The 16541-nt window shown below is 34.8% G+C and overlaps 1 protein-coding gene across 3 annotated transcripts in view; it reads left to right on the forward strand.

Annotated features, from left to right (window-relative positions):
• The window catches only part of STRN (striatin), an 83699-nt gene that overhangs the window by 35056 nt on the left and 32102 nt on the right, over positions 1-16541 (forward strand). For all 3 annotated transcript variants that reach the window (XM_045189329.3, XM_045189328.3, XM_024552647.4), the window contains exons 4-7: positions 1067-1145; positions 3737-3904; positions 6002-6137; positions 12442-12577. In XM_045189329.3, the coding sequence (XP_045045264.2) occupies positions 1067-1145; positions 3737-3904; positions 6002-6137; positions 12442-12577 (519 nt within the window). The remainder of the gene's footprint in view (positions 1-1066; positions 1146-3736; positions 3905-6001; positions 6138-12441; positions 12578-16541) is intronic.

Below are 16541 nucleotides of genomic sequence, written 5' to 3' on the forward strand. Positions count from 1 at the left end.
CACAGAGCTTTGCCTAGTCATTTTAGGAGAAAAATGAAAGTGCAAGATCTGATTTTTTAATTTACATATTTCCCTAATTTCTTAAAATTGTAGTGATAGCATGTGTAGAAAAATATGTGAGCTCTGGAGTCAGACTTGACTTCAACACTTACAACTCTATTACTAACTTAGAGACATTACAATTAACCTGTACAACTCATTTCTTATCTTTAAAATGAGGCTAGTAATAACACCTATCTTCTGAATTTGTAGAGATAACTTACACATTTTTTAACACAACATCTGAAACACAGTGAATGTGTAATATCAAATATCATAAAACAAACATTCCCAGTCTTTCTTATATCTTCAGTTGAATATAACCCTATAAAGATCACAGTTTCTTATAGTTGGATCAGGATTGATGCAAAGTGTCAACTTTTCTTGTATTTTTAAAGTAGAACCATAGTGTAGTTTAGAAATTCTTTAGTCCAGACTTACTATGGAGAAGGCTGTTTTTATTTTACCACCTTCTTGAAAGGATTCAGCTTCTACCAAATAATGAATTTAAAGTTTTACAAGGTCTATGAGTTTCATTCAAAGATTGTTTAAAAAGAATACTTAAGGTTTTAATAACTAGTGAAGGAAATAGATTTGGACTGAGATTACTTCCTATCTATTCTTTAATCAATATGGCCTTTAAAAAAAAAAAAAACAGTCATTCCTCAGGGTATTTTGTTCTAATTTTGCTGTGGTGCTTTATAATACTTTTATTGGACTCTTACAGTCTGACTAGATTTGGATAGGTCTTTGTTCTGGAGGAAAGTTCTCAGGCTGCCTAAAGATTTGGAAAATATCTTTATTTTAGTTCTACCACTCTGAGAGGAATCCAGTAGTTTAATGAATTTAGAGTTTTGTTATGGAAATTCAACTTAAAAAAAGAATTTACATTGTCATAAAACATACTTTACAGTGCAATTTTACATATTCTTAACCTTACACATTTTTTGGAATGTTTTTTTTTTGAATCAAGATGCCCTCTAATGTTTATAACAAGTCAATTTTACTATGATTTAATATTTTCTAGATGAAGGTAATGAAACAGAGGTCCAGCCACAACAAAACAGCCAGTTAATGTGGAAACAAGGTCGACAACTACTCAGACAGTAAGTAACCCATGGTCAAACTGAAGAGGAGAAGCTTATATTTTCGTGAGAATTTTTTTTTTTTTGTATTTCCAACTCAGTAGAATAATTTATCTCACATTATTATACTGCCGTTGTGAAAAGTTTAAGTGAATTACTTTTCCTTTTTCATATTAAATATTTTTCTCCTGTAGTGGAATTTATTTTTTATTAAATTTTAATAAAAATTATCAATAATAAATTCTTTTCATAATTTTAGCTTGATAAAAAAAGAATATAGTTTTGTCCTGGCTGGTATGGGTCAGTTGATTAGGTGCGATCCCACAAACCAAAGGGTTGAGAGTTCAATTCCCTATCAGAGTGCATGCCTAGGTTGTGGGTTTGGCTCCCAGTTGGGGTGCATACAAAAGGCAGCTAATCAACATTTCTCTCTTACACTGATATTTCTTTCTCTCTCTTTCTCCTTTCCTTCCCCCTCTCTCTAAACCCTCTCCCTTTCTCTCTCTAAAAGCAATGAAAAAAATTGTCCTCTGGTGAGGATTAAAAAAATAAAGTACAATTTTAAGCTTCCAGATTTTATTATACACTTAAATTTATAATTTAAAGAATTCTCTTAAAGTTACTCTTTTCTTTGCATCTTTTATACATGAATGTACAAGTTTTAATATGTTTAATCAGTATTAAATTTTGTTTGTTTTTAAACTTTCTATTTTTAATTGATGAATATTCTGATTTTCCCAAATTTGCAACTATTGCACTAACATCTGCTTTCTCCTATGAAATGGTTATTTGAGACTCTAAGGAGATAACAAAGCTGGGTTGAGGTCCAGATGTCAGATGGTAGGCTAGAACCACACCAGCTCAGTGCCCGATCCTTGCATATCACATTTGAAACTGGTATTCAGGTCTGTGCTTCAGGAAAATGAAATTTGCTGCCTGTTTTCGATTTTTGAGGTCACTTGTAAATAGTCTAAACCTATGATTTCCAAAGTGGATGTATGCCAGCCATTCCTTTTGATGATGGGAAGAGAATAGTGAAACGTCTCCTTGTATCTATTTTTCATCTACTCAAAGTTAGCATAAAATGTGGTTTCACTAATAGTTAATAAATGGGGTTTTTACTAGTGCCCACTCTTTGGTCTTAAATATGATTTTTGCATTTTCCTTTAATACATGTTCTTAATCTGTTGTTTTCTTTTTTAAATGAGAAGTCGTTATAGTGAGTAATCCAAGAGATAGTTTCAAAAACTTTTGAAGACTGATAATCTTCCCCTTAAAGGAAAGGTGACATCTCATCAGTGAATGAGGAAGTAACTGTTTAGTAAAACCAACTTATCTATGGAAAGTGCAGTTTTCGAAACGGTTATTTGTATTGTGATTTTGTTACCAAAGTGAAGTATGTGCCAAATATTATTTGTTAAAGATGGAAAAACATACCTTTCTATTAGTTTGCAAGAACAACTGATTAAATTTAGGAAAGGTAGAAATTTATTATCCAGATTTTAATCAAACCCTTTCTGTAAACATTGAATAGGATTGAAAAATAAGTCTTTATTTGAAAGGTTGCACTTACTCCATTTTGGTCATATATGTTTGTAAGGTATCTCTTTGAGCAATAGTAACTGTTAATACAAGATCTTGAAACAAATTGACCTTAGAGTGGTTATCTTGTCCACCTTTGTTTTCTCTTTCATCCCATAGACTGATGCTTACTTACAAGTTAATGTCTGATATTTGTCTTTCATGTTTATTAATGATGCAGTTAGTGACATTTGCCGTCTTCATGTTCCTGGCACTACCCCTTTGGGTGGGGGGGATGGTCATCTTTTTTATTACTACATATTGAGTGCCTTCTATATACCAGGCACTGTATTAAGTGTGTCTCTTTTAGGGGAAACAAAGCTGAGGTTCAGGAGAATTCAAGTAACAGGAAAAAAGTGGCAGAAATGGGCTTTAGACCCAGTTGTTACTCAAAATGCAAAGCCTATTCTCTTTTTTGCTGTGCTGCTGCCTCTCTGCAACACACCCCCCTCCCAATGCACCCAGGTATCCCACATTCCACATTTGCATATTTCAATTGTGATTTTTTTTTAATTTTATAGTTGCCCAAGGCTAGAAGTTTCCTTGTAGAAGTGACTCTTTGGAATATGCTATTTTCTTGTATGTCACGGAGGAAACTATATATGCTAGGAATATTCTCTTTAGTTATCAGTTGATCCAGTGACACTTTACATCAGAAATGTAAAAAGACTATTATTGGTTATGATAACTACTGTTATAAAATAGTAACTCAGTAGTATCTGAGAGTGAGTTTACTCCAAAACTGCCTAGAAGAAAGAATGTGCTGTTAAGGAACATCTTCTTATGATAAATATAATGAATGGTCTATTGTATGGTTCTTTGAATTTTCTCAGTGACCGTAGAGACTGGTACTGCAAGAGACAGCTCCATCTGCAGCTGGAAGATTATTTATTAGCAACTCATACTAGCATAGTACTATACTGTTAAGTTTTATGCAGGCAATGGATTAAAAAGAATACTTTTGTTTACATATTGAGTTATAGAATGCTGATCTAATATGGCGGAATTGTAAGGATCCTTTTCATACACAGGTATCTACAGGAGGTGGGTTACACAGATACTATTCTAGATGTGAAATCTAAACGAGTGCGAGCTTTGTTGGGCTTTTCAAGTGATGTCACTGACAGGGAAGATGACAAAAATCAGGACTCGGTTATAAATGGCACAGAGGGTGAAATTAAAGACACAGCGATGATTGGGTAAGTATTTTATCTGGAAAGTGTTTTAGCTATAGCTTTAATTGTTATTAAATGTATTTGGTTTATGGGTGATATGATACTTGCATTGTTAGATAATGCTACATAAATAATTATAATTAGTTTAACGATTTAAAATTCATTTGGTAGAAGATAATATAGTAATTAGCGTTATTTATGGTTATTTTAAGATTTTTAATTTAAGATGTTAGCTTGAAATTTTTGGATTTAATACAGGTTTTAATACCTTGAAGCTTAGTCACTTATTATAAGAACTTCATAGAAGATCTTATTTTAGAAATTCAGTTCAAATCTTTAAGAATGAAATTTCATATCTGTGACCCAGAAGTCATAAAAATACTGCAAATTCTCTAGAAGTAAACCTTATCTTAGCCACTTTTGTTTATCTAATGCTGTAACTCATCTTTCCTTTGAAAAATATCTATTGTAGGTATATATTTTTAATTGATAGAGTAAGTGTGAAAAATTCAATAGCTGTTTGAAATACTTTGTTTTGCTTTTTTGGACCATGTATCATACAGTTATATGTAATTCTGTTAAAATGGTCATGAAAAGTTAAATACGAATTTCTTTATTGAAAAAAAATTTGACAGGATTCTTAAAAGCCAAAATCTCTGTGAAAGTCTAAATATGATGTTACTCTATTTTAATATTTATTTAGGCTGGAAGGATGGCTTTAATTAAACTCTCAATATGTTCTAGTGCAGTGTTTTTCAATATGCAATACCTGATATTTAGTCAGGGACACTGACTTATTTTCCCTTAGATTGTCAAATAAAAAAAATGACTACAGCCAACGCAACAATGGCTGTCCAGTGTAAATGAATTAAAATCACATCCAATTTTTTGTCAGATAGATCAGAAATATACTTTTCAGTGTGCTGCAGAATTTTAGTAATTACTTTGCACATGCCATGAGATGAAAAAGTTGAAAATAGTTGTTCTAGCGAGAACATAATTTCTGTTATCTAGAACGTAAACTGAAATTATAAGATTTAGGTAAAGGTTTGAAAACACGACTTTTATAAACAGATGTCTTTGGAGCCTTCTTAAGTGTATTCATTAGTAGTTAAAACTACATTAAATTGTTTTTATAAATGTGAGGTACAGATTGTTTTTCTGTGTAGACATAGACAATGTAGGCATTATTCTTGGATGTAGTTTTACCTAAAGTGTTAAGTCATTGTAAGACCTCCTGAAAAGACCACTCTAGTTATCTTGTGTTTTGGCCTTGACCTGCCTTTTGAAGCTGACAAGGGTATCATTCTGAATGTCTGATTTATGTAGAAATAAAGAATAGGGTGGGAAAACCTAAAACATAGCTCATAGCAGATTTGAAATTTATCATTTATCTGTTTTGAAAATTTTGTTCACAGCTGTGAATAAATTTTGTCATGGAAAAGCCTTCTAATCTAAAACATTTTTTAATGAACTAGAGAGAAATCATCCTTTCTAGCCATTAAGAAATTGTTTATTAAATTTATTTTTAGAGCACTAAATTAAAAGCTTACGTATTTGAAATCATTTCCAAAAGTTGAATGTTCACCAATAGGATGAAGTTTTGTTGTAATGTTTATTTGACTACTATATTGTATTTAGTAATTTTATGTGCACATTTGCTTTTTTGCACTCTTTAGCTGTTCAGAAATATAAGATTGCATCAGAGAAAAATGACATATTTTCTAGTTATTTTCTGAGTTATGTGGCATAGGAAGAATTGCATAGAGGAAAAGAATAGAGAAAAGTAATGGCAGAGATAAAACAATTTTTTGAAGAAATAGATGAAGGTTAAATTAGGATCAAAATACTTCTGGTTCAGGAGGGGGGATTCTTTACATTAGGTTACCATTAATCTAAACAGATAGGATTGCAAAAAAAACTTTAAATAGTAATTACTTCTGTATTGCTTTTCCAATTAAAATTGAGGGAAATATAATGTATAAGAATCAGTGTTGTTCATGATGTGATTTGAGGGGTCATAGTTACAACATAAACAGAAGTTAGTGTATCGTATCATGGACTAATTTTTATGGTGAGTTTAAAAAATTAACTGAGCAAGATGTACATGTTTTAAACCAGGAAATCTGAGTTAACGGATCCTGCCTCTGTGCTGGATAATTTCAAATTCCCTGAAAATGCGACTGCAGATTTCAGTGATGAAGATGAAGATGACGACATTGATGGACGAGAGAAAAGCATCATTGATACTTCAACGGTAAGTTGGATAACTCAGATATAAATATTTTTAGGGACTGTTATGCATACTTTAAAAATAATCCATGTCGTTCATCCTAAATCCTTAACTTTTTTTTTCATGAATTTGGGGAAATTTAAAAGAATTTTAATATTGATTTCAAAGTCAAGAATACTTTTAGTATAGCAGCTTTCTGTTGATGCCTTATTCTTTGATTTTTTGTTACTGCATTAAACTTTCAACATTTCTGCAGAGCTGGTGAATGTGGTGAACATTGTGTATCAAAACAAAGCAGCGTTGTTAGTTGCTGTAAGACAGTAGAATGGACAGACCCGTTATGGAGCCGTCCACTCTAATCAATGCAGTTTTGCTCTTGTCAGGGTTGCTTTGGCAGACAAGTTCTGCAGACTTTCCAAACTCTTCCATTAGATTTCTTCAATCTTGTTTAGGGTTTTTGTGGAGTTTTGTGTATATGCTTATGTTTATTGACTCTCCCTTGGAAGTTTCCTACAATAAGAGAAGTCTCTAAATTGCTTCTTCTCCTTTCCCTTCTCTGTTCTGTCCCCTTCTACCGTCTCCTTCCCCCCCACCCCACTCCCCTCTTTTCTTTCTCCCTACTTACTTTTTTAAATATTTTATTTATTTATTTTTGAGGGGAAGGGAAGGAGAAAGAGAGGGAGAGAAACATCAATGTGTGGTTGCCTCTTGCATGCCCTCCACTGGGGACCTGGCCTGCAACCCAGGCATATGACCTGACTGGGAATCGAACTGGCAACCCCTTGATTTGCAGGCTGGTGCTCAATCTATTGAGCCACACCAGCCAGGGCCTTTCTCCCTACTTTTTCCCTCTTTAACTCCCTTCTTCCTTCTTCCTTTTTCTTCCCCCTTTTTAAAGTAAGAGATGAGGGCGTGCTTTGCTTTATCTGGGAAAATGTTCACATTACCTCTTCTACTTCTATTTAGAAGAAGGAAGAGGAATGTAAGGTAATATAAAGAAGACTAGATCTTAAGTCAAAAGCCTTGGGTTTAAGTCCCATTTCTGTTACTAATTATCTATGCTTAATCCTTTAGGCTTAGCTTTTTAGTTTGTAAAATGAGGGTTATAATACATACCCATCCTATCCCAAAAGGATTCTGTGAAGTATAAATGAGACTCTATATATGAAAATTATATTGATACTGAGCCAAAGTGGGTTTTAGCTGCCCACTGCCACCAAAAGGCAAAATCTAGAGGCAGAGGCTTATAAGAAAGGAAAAGGTTTTTATTTGAATGCTAAACAATCTGGGACCATGGGGAACTCCCTGTCTCAAAGCTCATTGACTCCACAAAATTCAGACAAAATCCAGTCATCCTCAGCAAGACCAAAACAAAAAGGCAGTGCCCAGAATTCCTGTTCCATTTTTTGGAACCTGAGGTAGCTGCTAAGTGGTCATCCAGGTAGCTTAGCTTACTCCTAGCTGCTGTCCAACTTCAGGCTACCTCCTGGAGGCTGTGCATGGAGCTAGCACTGCCATTGGCCATGTGACTTCTGGGGTCCTATACTCCCGGGCTGGAGAGTGCATGAAGGCACAAGCGAATACTCCACCAGGTCAGCTTGAGAGAGGGATACTCTCCTGGAGGCCATGGGTCACGTGACTGCTAAGGTCACGAGCCCCATGAAAAGGACAGTCTAGGATACTATCCGAGTGCAGGTCCTGAGCAGCGAGCCACATGCAAGATAGAACTTCCTTTGTTTCCCTGTATTTATGTTAGTTTCAGGTGTGTGATGGACCAGGCGTTTTCTCAGAATGACCAATTAACTTCCTAAACTTTCACTCACTTTGGGTGGCCTACTTCCCAATTAATCCCTTCTTTTCCCCAGGCTAGACTGATAGACTCTTTGGTCCAGTACCCCCAGCCATTTTAACTTCTTTTGTGCTTGTGCCTGCCTTCCCCTAGTCCCACTCCCAATCTGGTACCCGAAAGGAGTAGGAGGGCTTTGTCCAGTTCTCTTGCTATCCTTGTGCTAGCTCAGTGTTGAGAACTTCCTCCTGTCATCATCTTGCCTAGCGGTGGGAGAGCGTGTATTGGTTACCTGGGCAGCGTGGTCCCACCAACTGCAGAGCTGTGAAACTGCAGTGTTGTTACCATGGTCCTGGGCAATTCATGAAAGTATTGTCTGATTGCACTCAACAACCTCAGTACCCCAGGGAGCGTGGCTCAGTGCAGAAGTGGCTCCCAGGTTCCCTCTCATGGCCTACCTTCATCTCCCCCAGCAGCCCCTCACACTTCCTGCCCTCAGCCCTCTCCCAGTGATCTGGACAGCCTGTCTGTCAGTATCAATATGTTTACCTATATAGTGTGTTCTAAGTGTAATTCTCTGTTTTTTTATGCCCTCTGCTTCCATCAGAAACTCTCAAATTATTACTTCCAGATTATTGTTTCTCTGGGTTGCTGTTCAGTTATATTCTGCCAATACAACCCTGCCATGGATATTATTTGAACTTTAAGAAGTTACCCCTTTTTTATTATCCAAACAAGTAGTAATAACATATGCTTTTAGTTACTGTAGTAAAAGAAAAATGCCTAAACTCGCATGGTGCTTTTTTTGTCCTAATAATGTAGAAATTTTGCATTCCCTTGTGACTTCTATGAGATAATTGCATTGAGATATTATTTTCTGTGAAAATAATGTATTCATAGCTCAATGGTAAACAATTAATTATGATGCTTTAAGTTTTTTGTTGGTTATTATATCAGTTTAAATATTTTAAAAATCTATAAGCTGATTATTGTAATCATTACATATGGCCTCACTAGAAATTCCTGACTATAAACTGGTTTCTTTTTAAGCAACGAAATTTGCAAATATCGTATTTTCCAATTAGTATAGGCCATGGCAATTCTGTGACCAAGTAATGAAGACACAACTAATGTAAAAATACTTAACCCCATTGAAACATTGGACTCAAAAATTCTTGTAGTTCTTCAGGAAAAAATATTTCTAAACAAATAATTGGTATTTTTACAATAGTTTTGCTAACTTTTATGATATATTACGTTAATTTTCACAGCTGTAGTCTAATAGTCTAACATGCCAAAAAGGCTTAAAAAATCTAACTCTAGCAATGAATAAGCATGACTCAGAAGATTTGTTGCAGTACTATATATAAAAAGTGAATGGCTGAAAATTATCCTATTATTATGTTTAGTAGAACAAAGGGGTTCTTAAAAATATTTTATTTCTTTAATCATAATAGTTTATTATATTCAACTAAGAAAATGCAGAAACTTACAGCTCTTAGTAGCTGTTGGTTGTTTTCAAAAACTATGTTTGTTCCTTCTTTCTTGCTCTTTGCCCTTCTTTGGAGTTTTGATTGTTCTTTGAATTATATTCTGGATCATTTTTCTTCTCTCCATGTCCATCTCTTTCCCTAAGATCACCCTCTTCATCTGATTTTTCTATACCATCATTATCAGTATTATCATCATCGTATCATTTGTTAAGTGTAATAATGACCTTGAAATTATATATACATACAAAATGTGATCAGTTTCGAACTACATAAAGGATAATGTAAGCAGCAACATTGTCTCCACATTCAGAGACTTTGGGAGGAAAAGCTAACGGGATTAAGAATCGTGAACTATTGTTTCAGTCACAGTGTAAAGAATCTCATCCCTATTTGTGTTGTGCCTCTTTTAATGCTTTCCAAAGTGACAGCCTATCCCTTTTCCTAATCTTAGCACCATGTGCAACCCTTAACTTATTTGTGTTTGTCTTAATTTCTTAAATTGATTCATAAGCTCATTGAAGGTAGGAGTGGAGTGGAACCTTGGATATAAGGAAGAAACGTAGTATGTGCTTATTACAACAAACTCCACCCATTCACATTTACTATTCCTGCTCTCCACTGGTAACCACAGTTCACTTTTCTTCTATGTCTAGCTATTAAAAATACAGGGGTTTTTGTTTATTTATTTAAATGGGATACTTAGTGGACAGTGGTTTTCAACTTGCCATTTGTCTTCCTTCTTTGTTAGTTTATACAGAGGAGAGGAGTACCTAGGAACGTTTTTCCCAAAGAGTTAGTTTTGTGACTTAATGCCATATTTAATATGAACTGATGTTAGTAATACATTCAGACTTTGCATCTCCAGTTCCAGATACTTCTGTATTTTTCCTGCCCTTTTTGGTCCGGCATTGAGAACATAGATTTTCTGTCTATAGGATGTTGGTGATGATCCCTCCAAATTCTATCTGATGTTCCATCAGGGTCATGAAAAGGGAGGAATCAAGCCTGTAGGCAATGGAAGGTGCGTTAGGCATTGCATTTGTATCTGGTACTATGGGGATCAGCACCTTCTGTTGGTATAAACTCTTCAGAGACACTTCTGCCTTAGTATGCCTGCCCAGGGAAAGTTAGAACAGATTATTACCATATGCTAATAATCTAGTTCGTGAATACTTACAAAAGAATACACCTTCAGCGTGGGTTTTCTGTTCACATTCTGTCAAATTGATCTTGCTGTTTATGTTTGTCTAATAGCTTTGCTAGTTGGTATTGGGAAGTGCTGTAAAAATAAAAGTATTTCTTGATTTTAGGGAAATATTCTAAATAGTTAAACCAGTTATTCTAGCATCATTAAAGAATCCTTGATTTCTCCTATTAAATTTTTATGTATACTAGAACAGTTAGGGCAGATGAGGTTTTATGCACTGTGCCAGCTTTCTTCTATTGATAGTGGCTTCCTGGAGTGCTGCATTGAGAAGGATTTCTGAGGCTGTATCTGGTCTTAGATGAATAAACAAGCAAGCAAAATATAACCAGAGACATTGAAATTAAGAACAATCTGACAGTAACCAGAGGGGAGGTAGAAGGGAATAAGGGAGGGAAGGGGGTAGGGTTTCCAGGAACAAGTATAAAGGACACACGGACAAAACCAAGGGGAGTGGAAGCAAAGGAGGGAGGTGGAGATAGCTGGAGTTGGGGGTGGGGAGTGGTGGAGGGTAAATGCAGACAACTGTAATTGAACAACAATAAAATAATTTTTTAAAAATGTCACACATAATACCTCATTTTTTCTTTCTGCCTCTGAACTTCTCATGTATGTGGGCCCTCATGTATATGAGGTTCCCCTATGTACATATATAATTAAATTCGGTTATTTTTCCTCTTGTTAAAAAAGCAAAAGAAAAGTACTGTGATTGACAAGTGGTATTAGTCACAAGCATGAGAACAGGGCCACCAAGTCAGGTAATGTTATCTCTTAGAGTCTAGTTCTAGAGTCTTCAGTTTGTCTTATTGATCTGTTTGTTGAACCATTATAATTTTAAACCACTCAGAGTAGTCCAGTGATAAGGATTGATCAGATTATGCTACTTTTATTTTGCATGAAGTAAAGAAACTGAGGTCTGGAGAAGCTGAGATACTGAGTCCATTTAATCAAAAGAAGCTGCAAAGCAGTCATCCTAATTTCTTTGGGCTCCTGGTGGTGGTGACCAAAAAGGAGATAATTCATAAAAAGTATTGGCGTATAGATCTCAAAAATCATCTCTGCATGTATGAAGCCTAAGTTTTAATCTTCCAACTGGATTTGTGGTTCCAGAGATGTTCCTAAATATGTAAAAACAAGACATAACAGCCCTTACTAGATTTTCTATTAAATCTAAGTCAAGTCTCACTCTGAAACATCAGTATTTTAGGAAAAACTTGAATATATAGAGTTTTATTAGAGAATATTGATGCAAGGTTGGGATAGTAGAAATAATAATGGGAGCCCCACCACCCCACCACCAACAGAATACCTTCTAAGTCTTGAGGCAAGCATTGAGTTTGTAGTTTTTGTGAATGTAAGTTTTGTAAGGGAATGATATATTAGAGCTAAAATTTATCATGGTTGTATTCTGAAAGCTCTTGGAATGTTTTACGGAGTGTTTGTTAATTAGATTAGAATGTCTACACACTGCACAAACTGCATTCAAGAAACATAAGATTAGGTTGTGGTTCTAATAATACAGTATTTCAAGGACATATCTGTAATTTAAATGCATGTCTTATACCCCAGTGTTTTCAATAGGTGCTTCTATTAGTTTATTTAAAACAAGCCATCATTGAACAAAATTTAAATTACTAATTTAAAATGTGTAATGTGTATATTTTTTTAAAGTGACATCTGTGTTTCCCATAGCTGAATAGGTATTACAGTTATTTAACAAAACAAAGATACACTTTGGAAGAAAACAATAATTGGGGTTCCTCATACAATGGTAAAGGGATACCTTCCCCTTTATTTAAATTAATTTCATAATATATTTCAATTTAGCCTTGTTTTTTTCATTAGATTGTTAGGAAAAAAGCATTGCCTGATAGCAGTGAAGATCGAGATACAGAAGAAGCTCTAAAGGAATTTGACTTCTTGGTTGCATCAGAGGAAGGCGACAGTGAATCTAGAAGTGCAGGCGATGGAACAGACTGGGGTAAGGAAGGGGACTGGATCCAACCAGAGATCTTGTGTAAATAAAGGAACTGATATTCTACTCAGGGCAACATCTTGAAGAACACTTTCATCTCTTACAATGTTGAAATGTTGGACATCCTGTGAACTTTTATTACTCTCACCTTTTGTCTAGGGGGTATGTGTGTGTGTTAGGTGTTTAAAGAAGGTTACACAACTACCTCATTTAAAAAAAATGTAAGTGATGCAATATGAAAATAATTTGAATTTATATATAGAATGATCTCTATTTTCTGCCCAGACAGAACTTGCAAATCTAGATTTTATGGGAATTGAGTATGACAATGCATTAGAACAGTGATTTTCAACCATTATGCCACAAAAATTTGTAAAACATGCAGTATCTGATTCTTTACTCAGGGGCTTTGACCTCTTTTCCCTTAGATTGTCAAATAAAAAAATGACAACAACCAGTACAATAGCTGTCTGGTGTGAATGAACCAAAATTATACCTATTTTTTGTCAGATCAGCAAAAAATAATGGTATTTTTTGGTGTGCCACAGAATTTTAGTAATTCGTTTGTGTGTGCCATGAGATGAAAGGGTTGAAAATCGCTGCATTAGAAGATGTTAGAGATGTCATCTGTGGCATCATCTATGCAAAAAAGAAGTATAAGTTAAAAAAAATTGTAGATATTCATTCTAGTCAGGTGACATCAGTTTATAGAAAGCATCAATTTTTGTGTGTGCAAATTGTTCTAAACACATTTAGTATTTTAAACACCTAACAGGTATTTTGGAATGAGAGAAAGTTTGTCTTTGGAACACCCTAGCTTACAGCCTGTGCACTTTAATGGCAGATTTCCCTTCAGGGATTCTGATAATGTTCATACCACTTCTTTTCCTTTTTCATGGCAAATATTTGAGGAATTATTTGGGATAATTACTTGAAGTCATAGTATAAAGAATATAACGACTATTTAGTGACTGACTTTTTTTTTTCTTCCAATGGAACAAAGTTTGGAAACCAGGGGAAGTTAAAGTGAAATGAATCTCTCTTCTGCCTTATTCCCTAATGAGCTTATATATCAAGTTATTCACATATTTCAGGCAGCAATTCTGCCAGTATAGCTAGATCCACTGTGCTATAGTCTTTCTTTGAGGAGTCATACATCTGCATAAATAATACTTGGATTTTACTGGGATTCATTTTTCTCCAAAGACAGCTGCATTGTCCCTTGTGTAACTTCCTTTGTTTTAAGGTGTGACTCATGGCCCATCAATTATATGATACATGTGTGTATATTTTAACCTACCTTGCTATGAAGTTACCGGTGAAAATATGAGTGGCTGTTCTCACATCTAATGTCTCACCCTTTAGTAAAGTACTGGACATTTCTGTTTATGAATAAGAGTGAGTGGAATCTCAGTTAGCTGGAGGTTTCTTCACCAGTGTTTTAAGGATTTTATAATTCTAATTCAAAGGATTTCACTTTTAAGCAGTTAACAGCACATAGATGCTTCCATTCCTGTGTAGTTGAATGGACATTTAAACCACTTTAAGTGCTTCTTTTATCCCTCACCAGCCCCCCTTAAAAAGTGAGTATGTTTAGGTTAAGAATCTTGTTAGTTTCTGCCAAAAACAGATTTTACCACATATCTTCTATGACCTTCCATTGCTATTATTAACATGAGTCTAGTTAAGATTCTGTATGATAAGGCTGGTTTTTTTAAAGATTAATATTAAAAAAAAAACAACTGAAGGCATTTTAGTATTCAGAAGCCACCCAATTTAGTTAATTATTAAGACCTGACTGATGAAAATTAACATTTTTCTTTTATTTTTTCTCTTTCTTTTTTCTTTTTTTTAAAAATTGTTGTTCAAGTACAGTTGCCTCCATTTTCCCCCCACCACTCCTGCCTACCCCAAGAAAATTGCTAGATCTTTCTGGAAAAAAAGGCTTTTTATTGATAGATTATAGTTCAGTCTATAAAAATGTTGAGGGTTTTTTTTTTTTTAAATTGTGTTTAGTATATTCACAGTCCTGATAACCAGTTTGTTTGTTTGTTTGTTTGTTTATGACCCTCATCCAAGGATATGTTTATTGATTTTAGAGAAAGAAGAATAGGGTTGGAGGAGACAGAGATAGAGGAACATTGATGTGGGAGAGAAACATTGATCTGTTGCCTCCCTCACACTCCCGACTGGGGATTGAACTTGCAACCTAGCTATGTGCCCTAACCAGTAACTGAACCCGCAGTCAGTGTATGAGACGATGTTCCAACCAACTGAGCCACCCAGCCAGGGGATAACCAGCTTTTTAAAACTGTGGATTGGAACTTGTTAAAAATAGACATATTACTGTTTATTCCAGTCATTCAACAAATATTTATCAAATGTCTTCTATTTGCCAGTCTTCTAGGTGAAAATCTCTATCCCTGTTGTCCCTGCAGTCTACTAAGAGCTTATAGGCAATAAGCAATAAACATGATACATGGTATAGTATGTCAGAAGGTGGTAAATGCTATGGAAAACAGAAAAGGAAGAATAGAATAAGGGGAATAAAGAGTTCTGATGTCGATGTGGGGTGGAGGAGACAGGTTGCAATTTAAAATAAAGTGGGCACGTAAGCGCCAAGAGAGGGTAACATTTGAGCAAAAACTTGAAGGTGATAAGGAAGTTGGGCATATAGTATCTGGGGAAAGTGTTCAGGAAGGATAAAACCAGAATAAATGCCCTAAGATAGCAGCGGCCCTGGTATGATTGAGGAAGTCAAGGAAAGTAGAGTGGCTAGAGCAGAGTTTTTCTAAGGGCAATATAGTAAGAAGTGACCAAATCATGTAGGGGTTACAGAGACCACTGGTGAGATGGGGAACCATGGGAGGGATTTGGACACAAGGATGGCAGGATCTGACTTTTATTTTAAAGCGTTATCTGGCTGCTGTGTTGAGAACCCAGGGCAACCAGTATTGATAAAAGACTTGGTTGGGGAGAGAGGACAATATTGCAGTAATTCCAGCAAGAGAGAGCGTGGTTAGAGAAGTTGTAGATATGCTGAGTAGTAGTCAGATTCTAGATGTGTTTTGAAGATAGGGAAAACAGAATTTACTGAAATGGTTGATGTTGGATGAAAGAGAGGGTTTTGGTCTGAGCACGTGGAAGTGTGGAATTGCCATCAATAAGATGGGGAATCCTGTGGATGAAACAGATTGGATGGGGGAGGTTGGCAACTTGGTTTTCTATGTTTAGTTTGAGATACTATTTAGACTTCCTAATGGAAATGTGAAATGAGCAGTTGGATATATGAGTCTTGAATTCAAGTGAGAGTTTTGTACTAACATATAACATTATAGAGTATATAAATTATTTTATAGTAAGTATAAAATATATAACATTCTGCAAATTTCCTTCTGAAAGAGTGAAAATTAGTGATTAGAATTTCTTTTCTACTAGAAGCTCTGTTTTCTTTTTGAAAAATCTATAAATAAATCAAATTGTTTTAAATTTTGAATGCAGGTTGATTGTGAAGTTTTCAAGTGTTCCTTGAGTCATGTAAAATAAAAATGTTGAGCACATGCCAAAAAAGTAAAATTTTTGAGATGAAAAGATTATTGAAGACTATTTTGTATAATCTCTTAGTAATAATCTCTAATTACATAAATTAATTAAAAAATTTGTGATTCAGTCCTAATTGAATTCAGAAAATGGGATATAAATGAGGGGTTCCCGATTGCAGAGTTTTGGGGCTCAATTTACTAAAAGTCACATCTTTCAGGGGTTTTTTTTCTGTCTCTTTCAAGAGAAATTTAATATTACCTAGGAAATAGAATTGGTCGCTGTTTCTTAGATACTGTATTTTGTGTGACATATATGTACTGTCTTTTTAAAATTAATGTTATTATGGGGAAAATGTTCGTTGTGTCATTTATTGACATAACAGTGGATTGACTTACAGTGTTCAGTATTTTACTGAAAAAGGCTGTTT

Source organism: Desmodus rotundus, chromosome 5, assembly GCF_022682495.2.
Source record: "Desmodus rotundus isolate HL8 chromosome 5, HLdesRot8A.1, whole genome shotgun sequence".
NCBI lineage: Eukaryota > Metazoa > Chordata > Mammalia > Chiroptera > Phyllostomidae > Desmodus > Desmodus rotundus.